General features: G+C 46.6%; 1 protein-coding gene across 1 annotated transcript; it reads right to left on the bottom strand.

The window, feature by feature from the left end:
* Positions 1–2,118: 2,118 nt before the first annotated feature.
* LOC127327434 (uncharacterized) lies at positions 2,119–8,822 on the bottom strand. The gene is made up of 9 exons (XM_051354207.2): positions 8,549–8,822; positions 8,398–8,463; positions 8,199–8,304; positions 7,633–7,675; positions 7,442–7,514; positions 7,209–7,296; positions 2,724–2,780; positions 2,550–2,628; positions 2,119–2,443 (listed from the first exon to the last, which is right to left on the bottom strand). The coding sequence occupies exons 1-9, from the start codon at positions 8,620–8,622 to the stop codon at positions 2,430–2,432; spliced, it is 600 nt and encodes a 199-aa protein (XP_051210167.1). The 5' UTR covers positions 8,623–8,822; the 3' UTR covers positions 2,119–2,429.
* Between the last annotated feature and the right edge of the window lie 1,025 nt (positions 8,823–9,847).

The following is a 9,847-nucleotide window of genomic DNA, read 5'->3' on the forward strand; positions in this document are numbered from 1 at the left end:
CCATGGTCCCTCCACTTGGTGTCCTCGACATCGCCGGTTAGGCAACATCGCGGTAGATCTAGGCAACTTTGATGCTATGTTAGGAAACTTTAGTGCAATGGTAGGCTACTCCAGAGCAGCGTTAGGTGACTTCAGAGCACCGCTAGGCAACTTTGGAGCAACGCCAGGCAACTTGTTTCATCGCTAGGAAACTTCGATGCAACTGTAGGTAACTTCGATGCAGCGGTAGGCAATTTCGGCATGCAGACAAATTCAGTTAAGCTGCAGGCAACTCTGCTGTAGGTATATGCAACTCTAGTTTATCCGTAGAGAATTTTGGTGATTTTTTCTCCACTTATCCTTTCTGTTTCTTCCTTTCGTGGGTGAAGTCTCTCCCCACATGTTGGCCACTGCCCATGATCCAGCCTGGCCGCACAATTGCTCGCCCGTCCCGCTGCAGCCGCCCTCCCCCGTGGAAGAGATCCGTGGTGCGGCCCGGCGCTGGCCTCCCGTTGTTCGCCTCCGCGCCCCCCTGTTGTGCGCCGCCGCCCACAGTGCACGTGGCCTCCTCCGCCTCTGAGGTCCGCTGTTGGGCGCCGTCGTAGCCCCCAGTGTGTGCGGCCTCCCCCGATGCGCGCTTCCGCTGCCCCTGGCGCAAGGCCGACGAGGCCCGGCTCCAGCTGCGGCTCGAGGTCTATCGCCGCCCCTGGCGTCAGCACCAACACCATTGCGCCGTCGTTTTCCTCTGCCACGCGGCGCAGATCGGTGGAGTGTCCCAGCGGCAGCGGGGACGCGTCCCTGGCGGCGGTCGCCGTCACCTTCGTCGTGCGCTGGAGCACAGAGCAGGCGCGCTGGAAGCAAGGGCGCGGAGGAAGGTGCTCCTAGGAGAAGACGGCGGCCGGAACGGGCTTGCCAGGGAGCATGACCAGGGTGGGGCACACCAGCGTCGGTGGTGTGAAGGGGGAGGACGGGAGGTGCGATGCGGGAGTCGAGGGAGAGGAAGAAGGTGAGTGGGATCTCTTTATGGGGTTGACCGAGTCCAGCACGTAATTTTGCGCGTCGACCACGTGATTGGTGAGCGCTCGGCTCGTCCGTCTGGTGGGCGCGTGCCCAGAAGAATTCAGGCAGAGAATAAACCTTTTTTGACAAGTTCCATATTTCTTCTTTCCTTTTTTGGCTCTTTTCTATGTAATTGATACACCTTTCCATGGTGTATTCTTGAAAAAAATTCCATATTTCTTCTTTCCTTTTTCTGTGATCGAGCAAATACACTACAATGATGCCAACACACAACAGATCCATAGATGCAAATTATTTTCTTATCCGAAACAGAACACTTACATTCTAGCCAATGCAAGACTTAGAGCACTAAACCAAAACTTGTAACTACAAATTAGATGTCAGAAACATGAACTTTCTGAACTACTCAATGTACACACACGTACACCTCAGTTAAGCCTAGCTAGAAACGAGAACCAGATAAAGAACAGAGTACCTATGGCAGGTTTAGAGAAGAGAAGAGTTAGATCAGTCATGGTAGAAGAGGAGTATAATGACACATCGCCAGATGATGTAGAGCCTGGCCTTGTGCTCCCTCAGCACCCTACCAATCCCTCTTCCTGACCCCTTTCGCTTTCCATGGCTCTTCACCTTGTTGTCCATCCTGGATGAACAGGAGGCGCTCTACTCTTCCACTGATACTACTGGATGGATCTGCCTCTACTGTGTTGTCTGAGTGCAGTATTTTCCAAGCTTATAGCATGGAAACGGCCAAGTGGCACAAAGACAGACTCCCTCTCGCATGATCCTCACATCTTTGCCAACTTGCGCGTATAAAACCTGATCAGGGTGATACATTGGCTACACAGAGAGAGTTGGGACATATACCTCTTGTAGAAGTGGGAAGCTGCCCCTATCTCCCCAGGCACATGGAGCAACCTTTCTGTGCACTGGATTCTGATGACAGTCCGGGGGGGGACAATTACCTGCAGGACAGGTACCTTTAGTTGAGGAACTCGCTGGTCGGATCTCTGATGTAATGTGGTTCCAGTCCTTTTCAATGCACCCGATTTTGGTATCTGCTCAGTTTATCATAGTGATCTTTCCCTCAAGGACCCCATCATGTCAAAGTACTGAACCAATCACACGTACATATTCCATAGGGATCTATTACATATCACATAGTTTTGAGTTGACAACTCAACACAAACATCAACAACATCAAGAAAGCTGGAAAGTTGGCTACACTGCAGTTTAAGACGAAAAATAACAAAACCTATCCTTTTATATAGAAATTCCTGGAAAATACTATCCTGACAAGGTTGGTACACAATTTTGAAATGGTTATAATTGGCTCAACTAAGCACAAAGTATTCTAGCCAACCAAAATCCAGGATCTTGGGCAAGTGTACAGTGAGACCTTTTCCCAGACGTCTCTGTATCTAGGAAAATCAGATTCTTGGTGCTGCATAAGATAACAGCACATTAATTAGGTCATGGATTCAACGACACAATAAAATGAACAGCGCATCCAAATGGACAGAAACTACCACAAGGGCAAAATATATTACCTCCGCCAATTGTGGCTTCAGGGAGCCGTTCTATTGAGTACCTGTGTTGGGTGATGTACATGATCGGAACACCAGGAACCTGCCAAATCGACAACATGAACAACATTATCAGCATAAGAGCATCACTTATGTGATATTAGGTTCTAATACTGAGATCTGAGGCTGCAAGTATACCTTTCTTATTCTCCTCTTTAAATCTCTATCGCAAGTGGCAACGATGTAGCATTTGTGCTGTTACAGATAATACGTGGTTACGAATAACTAAATCCAATCAACATAAATGGTAAAATAGGCCAAAATGATTATTGACTAGCTATCTCAAGATGAACTATATGCTCCAAAGCAATAAAGCATGTATTACTTGTGAGATATTTGTCAGGACTAATCTAATGGGTAATTTCTATCTAGCAAATCCATTTTATTAAGTGACAGAAGAAATAGAGATCTGACTACATGCTTTCTAGGACACCATGTATTTTGGAACAGAGATAATACATGCCAAGACATGGTACTTGCATGGCCACAATAGCATGCACTTAATAGAATAGATGTGTGTACACAAAAAATTAAGTGAAGCTTCAACATAGAGTATAACATCACCTAATAGGTATTGATAGGCCCATCTCACATGCAAAACCTATTCACTCAGTTGGAAGAAATTTGGATGCCATAAATCTACATGAATACACACCATATCAGAACCCAGGTGTGGTGTTAAGTGAGCAAGGGCCAGGCCACCACCACCTTAGTGGTGCGCTACATCATCGCCCGGATGTAGTGTAAAGTGAGCAAGGGCTTTGCATTTCACTCGACGGATGCGAAGGGTAAGGAAGGAAGCTAGCCAAGGCAAATAGATTTCAGGTGGGTAGTTGGAATGTAAGATCCTTGATGGGGAAGCTACGGGAGTTGGTGAGTACTACTATTAGGAGGCACGTAGATATTCTTTGTGTCCAGGAGACTAGATGGGTGGGTCAAAAGGTGAGAGTACCAGTTTCCAGCTTTGGTATTCAAGCTTTGGTAATGAGGTTCAAGTGGTAGTAGGAATGGCGTAGGTGTAATAGATAAGAGCCTCAGGAGTAGTGAACGTCCGGAGACAAGGGGATAGGATCATCCTAGTATCCTAGTCAAGCAAGTTGCTAGGGACCTTGTGTTGAACATTATCCACGCTTATGCCCCACAAGTTGGGCTTGACATGAGCGCTAAGAGACAATTTCTGGAAGAATGGGTGGGCATTGTTGGTAGTGTATCAGTAAATGAGAAGCTCCTCATAGGAGATCTCGATGGCCATGTGGGTACTACTAAGATAGGTTTTCAATGGTTACATGGGGGTTTTGGCTATGGCGACAAAAACAAAGAGGGTGAGGGCATCCCACACTTTGTGGTAGCCTAGGATCTATTGGTAGGTAGTACCTTCTTTAGGAAGAGGCAATCTCACTTACTTACCTTTACTAGTGCCCAAGACTCTAGGCAGATTTGCTTTGTCCTCACTAGGAGAATGGATAAGAGGGCTTGTTTGGATTGGAAGGTGGTCCCTAGGAGTGTGTTGTGGTGGTCGCATTTTGCTTTCACGCACATGTTTTGCAGGTCAAAGGTGAAATCACAAGAACAAAGTGATGAAAGCTAAAAGTGGAAGCACGACAATCTTTTAAGGAGAGAATAATCACGGAAGGACCTTGTGATGAAGAGGGGGCATGGATAGCATGTGGATGAAGATGGCAACTTGCATTTGAAAGGTAACTATGAAAGTTCTTGGGGTGACAAAAGGCAAGAAACATGAAGCTAAAGACACGTGGTTGTGGCATGAGGATGTTCAAAAAGCTATCAAGGAGAATGAGAAGTCCTACAAGAGTTGGCACCACGAGAGAAAACAAGAATGCAAGGCAAGACCTGGGCGAAGCAAGGGACAAAGGAAGGTGAAGGGCATATGATAGACTAGGGACAAATGAAGGAGAAAAGAACATACAAGATGGCAAAAATTTGCGTGAGGAAGACAAGGGGCCTCAACCAAGTTAAATGCATCAAGGATGACACTAACCAACTTCTGGGGAAGGATGAAGAGATTAAGAACAGATAGAGAAATTGCTTTGACGAGTTATTCAATTATGGGAATGGGAGCACTATGCCCGAGCCGGATGACTCCTTTGATGATATAACACGGTTTATGCTGAGGATCCAAGAGCTTGAGGCTAAGGAGGCCCTAAAAAGATCAAAGGAGGAAAGGCCCTTGGGCCAAATGATGTCCCAATTGAGGTATGACTTGGAGACGTGGCAATAACACGGCTAGCTAAGATATTCAACCAAAATTTTCGGTCAAACAAGATGCCCTTCGGAAAAGTAAATTAGTACCTATCCTCAAGAAAAAACGAGATATTCAAAGTTGTACTAATTACAAAGAAATTAAGTTCATAATCCATACTATGAAGTTTTGGGACAGTGATTGAGCATCGCTTGAGAAGTGACAAATGTCAATAAAAAACAATTTGGTTTTGTGCCTAGGAGATCAACTTCAAAGGCGATTTTTTTGCGACCTATATATGGTTTTCATCGACTTGGGGAAGGCATATCACAAGTTACCAAGGACAGTCATGTAGGAACTAGAGCAACGTATAGTCCCAACAAGTACATTACACTCATCATAGATATGTACAACAATACTATGACAAGTGTTTGAGCGGGTGGTATCCTTTCCAATCACAATAGGACTTCATCAAAGGTCAGCCTTGAACCCAACAAAGATCCTTAGTGATAGATGAAGTAACGAAGGATATACAAGGAGATATTCCTTGGTGTATGCTCTTTGTTGATGATGTAATACGAGTTGATGAAACCAGGGTCGGCGTCCATGGAGGCGAACTTTGGAATTCAAGGGGTTCAGAATTAGTAGAACCAAGACCCAGGATATGAGTTAAGACTTTAGTGTTGTTGGTTGCAGAGGGAAATGTATGTTCTTTTTTTTTTTGAGAAAACGCAAGAGAATTTGTGTTTCCTTTCATTGAACAGGAAGAAGACATCGGGGGTACAACTTCCAAATGGAGGGGCACACACATACACACACAACTGTCCTCACCAAGCGACTACAACTTGGTAAGGAAATGCCGTCGACTACAGACAACAAGGACATTAGTCCTCGCCTAGCCTTGCCTCCAGCCAAGAATGGTGAGGCATTGAGACTAGGAACAACAAGGCAGCGAGACTGCCTTTGCCACACGCTTCCATGGACAATTGCAACTCCAAGACTGCTCAAGCCAACGTACCTCGCACCCATCATGTGCCAAGAGAGTTGGCAAGTGGGAGGCAGGGCCAGCTGGAACTGGTGTAGCAATCGTCGAGGAAGTGCTAGCGCGTGCATACGTTGCGCCCCGGATGTCCATGCCTTGTGAAGCAGTCTACGCTGGAGCGACGCATCATCAACCTCCAGCTGCAGCAACCAGTACTCCACTTGCAGCCAAAATGGCGCCTTCAAGAGGGGAACAGCGCTGAGACGCCACCGCTGCCCGGTCCAGCAGGACGGACCTAGGGATTTCCCCGGTGCTCGAGGAGGAAGTCCAGTCAGTGTCATGCCAACGCCTCCAAGAAGGTAACAGCACTCTCAGGCATCACCGTTGAGAGCGCAGGCCGTCGCTGCGCGGGGATTTCACCCAACCCATGAACAGGGACCTTCGATGGTGAAGTGGAAGACCAGAGGTGGTGAAGGAGGTCGCTGGAGTAGACCGTCACTTGGGGGAAACGTAGAAATCTCACGGGAGGGGGGCACCAGCCAGCGCAGACACTGCCGCGCTGGCCCGCAGCTGCCACCACCGGGATCCATCGGGGCAGAGCAGAGCAGCCATCGCCCAAATGGGTTGCTGCTCGCACGCCCAGCATTCTCCACCAGCGACGGCTAGGAGGAGGGTGGGAAGAGGGAGATTGCAGCAGGGGCAGCCAGCACATTATCAATGCAGGGTGGATGAAATGGCCACGAGAATATGGAATTCTATGTGACAAGAAGGTCCCAGAAAAGCTAAAAGGTAAGTTTTATAGGATGGTGGTCAGACTATGATGCTATATGGGGCGGAATGTTGGCCCACTAAAGGACGACACATCGTCGGAGAGATGTCCATGCTATGGTGGATTTGAGGACGTATAAGAAAGGACCAAACTAGGACTGAGGTAATGTGCGATTGGGTAGGGGTGGCACTGACTGAAGAGAAGTTAGTCCAACACCAACTGAAGTGGTTTGGCCATATTCAGCGGAGGCCTCCAGAAGCACTAGTTAGGGTAGGGAAAATACTAGGAGGGGCACGGGGCAACCAAAGTTGACATGGGACGCGGCGATAAAAAAGAATAGGGATTGAAATGTACCTAGAGGTTTAGCTACATGGATATCAACAATCCATGTGCCAGAATCTTAGTTTACTCGTACCTTGCTTGTTTAACTGTTGATCAGTCTTGAACTTTAAGTACCAAACAAATCCAAAATTCAAAATTCACTGCTGCAATTAATTCTAGTTAAGAGTTTGCAACACCAAACGGATATGATCTTAATATGGATGAAAAATTTATGAAGATTATACAGGGAGTCTGCTAAAATGAATTATCTCGCCTCTTAAACGCAACAGAATGTTATTGGAACCTGTACTCCAGCAAAACAAAAAGTGATTCAAGGAGGCGGAATCTTACCTGAGTAATTCTGTCAACGATACAGTCATCAGCATATGTTCCCTTGTGTGTGCATGCTAATCTCTGGAACCTAGGGTCCTTAGCGATTCTGTGACAGAGGCAATCACAAAAGATACAAGTATTAATGGACGAAAATGAACAACATTAAACACTAACCACACATATGATCAAATAACACACTTACAGAGAGACAATTCATCAAATAATACAATAACTATTGGGTATGAACATACCTCAAAGCCACACGATATTTCTGTCCAAGCTTCTCAAGCTCAGCCATAACACAGTCAGTGATACAAGGGGTGCCTTCACAACAAGGCTGAATTTGTCAGGAAAGAAATATGCAGTTCGGTGTACGCATCAGAAGGATAGCACAAGTCCAAATAATATAACTGAAAGCAAGAGAATGGTGCCGCAAGCTTACATTTTGCATAAAGGCAGTCCATCATTCCTTTCTCCAGATCCAACTGCACATGAAAAGGAAGCATTCAGTCACACAGATAATGTCCTATGCATGAAGACGTGTCTCGACTTAAACAGAACATCATTAGCATTAGCAAAGCAAATGAGCAAAGCTAGTGCCCTAAATCAAATCACAATATAAATAGTTACCCTGGCCATATAATGTTTTGTTATCTGGTATATAAGAGTTAGTAGCTTCAGGTTAGTGCTGAAGATTTTCCTTACATTAACGCGTGGATCTAGAACACACCACATGACAGAAGCAAATGGATTTATGAATTACCTTGAGTGCTACACAGCAATTAGCATACATGCTAGTTATTATAACTTAATTTGCTGGTATGAGAAAAAAAAAAAACTTCATTCTATATTTCAGTCCTGATGATACAAACTCGATATTATCTACCATCGAAACGAGGCAGTTATAAGACAACTTCTGGTGAGCACTAAATACATTGTACAGTTTAAAATAACACAGGGCTTCATATAAGTGAAACAAAACAAAGCAGGCTAATTCGAAGGGCCAACCTTGTTCTGGATGGAGAAATTGATGAAGTTGGTGTCCACAATAACCCGGTACGGCGGCCCGAGCGCCATGTTGTAGCTGAAGAACAACGCCGAGGAGACCTGCGGCCTGCAAAGGAAAAAACCCAAGACGCATGGCACATCAAAATAAAGTACACACAAAAAATGGTATCATTAAATCCATGCTCAAGTAGGCACTCACACATTCCGGCCGAGCTTTTCCTTCTCCGTGTCTTTCCTCCTGGGGTCCAGCACCTCATCCTTGTACCTAAGCAACGCAAGGTTTAGGGCTCAGAGCAGCAGGAACAAGAAATCGTGGAGGAACGGACTGGGAGAAGGGGGTGGCTGCTTACTTCTTGATGGTCTTCTTGCTGATAATCTTCTTCACGGCCGCGAACTTGGCGCCTTTGCTTTTCGCCCTCCCCATCCTCAGCTGGCGTAGGCGGCAACGGCGTCTCGAATCCGGCGGCGGCAAAGGCGACCCAAACCCCGCGGCAGCGACTCGAATCCGGTGGCGCGGAGGCGACTCAAATCCGTCAGCGGCGGGGGAGAAGTAGACACGGTCGGATGGGAGGGCGGCGGCGGTAGCTCTGGCCGGCGGGACAAGAGAGGCGGAGGGCAACCGACGAGTACCCCTGTTCCACGTGTGGGCTGGGCCGGCCCAACAAGGGCACGCGTAAATTATTTTTCCATTTGTTTTGCAATTCGATGCTCAAGAAACAATTGTTTTGCAATTCCCCTCAAAATATAATACGTAGTAGTTTGTTTTGCAATCTGCTTAGTTCTTATTTTCTCCTTTCTTTATTTGAGCATTTTACTATTTTATACCTATTTTTTTATTTTTCCCTTATTTTTGATTTTCGGAGATAATACATGGATACATTTTTAAACAAACATGATAACATGAACATTTTTTATTTTCCCTTTTATATCTTTCTTTCATTATGATTTTTCCCAATTTAATCTAATTTTTATTTTCCAATTTTATTTGTGCTTTTATTTCATTACAAGAACTACTCCCTTTGGTCCAAAATTAAAGTTCTAGGTTTGTACTATGTCAAATCACCAAAATCAGCAAAATAGGCGATCTGCTATAGCAAGACAGCTAGATCTCGTTGGAGTGATTTCGGAGGAGGATTCGGCGTAATTGTTTTCTCTAGTGGAGATAGGGGATTACAGCGGCCCGACGCAAACAGAGTAATTTATGTTTGCGTCTGCGCGGTCAAAATTTGGTCTGCCCTCAACCCAGCGCCAGACGCAAACTGATCGTTGTGTCCGTGCCGATGCAGACGCGGCCCATGTGCGGACGCAGCGCGTGTCCGCGTTCTCCAATCTTGGCCCCGTCTGGTGGTGAGGGCGAGGTCTAGATCGCTACCCTCCCTGCGCGGCAGCATCGCTGATCACATGTGTGCTTGCTCGCTGCTTGATGCGGTGCCTTCAACGGGCACACTTCGGCTTCGGCAGCAGTGCCAGTATTGGTGGGCGGCGGCTAGTCTTCCGCACCGCCATCAATGGCACGCACCAGCCCTTAGAAAGCAGCAGGCATTCATAGAGGCAACCTCCCGTCCCTTTTTAAGGGATCATCTTTTCCCCCGCCATTGCCACAAGCAAGCCAAGCTCTCCCCCACCACCAGGTCCATCTCCATTTCCCA

This window comes from Lolium perenne, chromosome 1, assembly GCF_019359855.2.
Source record: "Lolium perenne isolate Kyuss_39 chromosome 1, Kyuss_2.0, whole genome shotgun sequence".
In the NCBI taxonomy this organism is placed as follows: Eukaryota; Viridiplantae; Streptophyta; class Magnoliopsida; order Poales; family Poaceae; genus Lolium; species Lolium perenne.

Coding starts and splice junctions, on each gene's coding strand:
- LOC127327434 (XM_051354207.2), bottom strand. CDS start 8,622: ATGGGGAGGGCGAAAAGCAAAGGCGCCAAGTTCGCGGCCGTGAAGAAG. Junction 8,464..8,548: donor AGCAAGAAGACCATCAAGAA/GTAAGCAGCCAC, acceptor TGCGTTGCTTAG/GTACAAGGATGAGGTGCTGG. Junction 7,297..7,441: donor AAATATCGTGTGGCTTTGAG/GTATGTTCATAC, acceptor CCTCTGTCACAG/AATCGCTAAGGACCCTAGGT.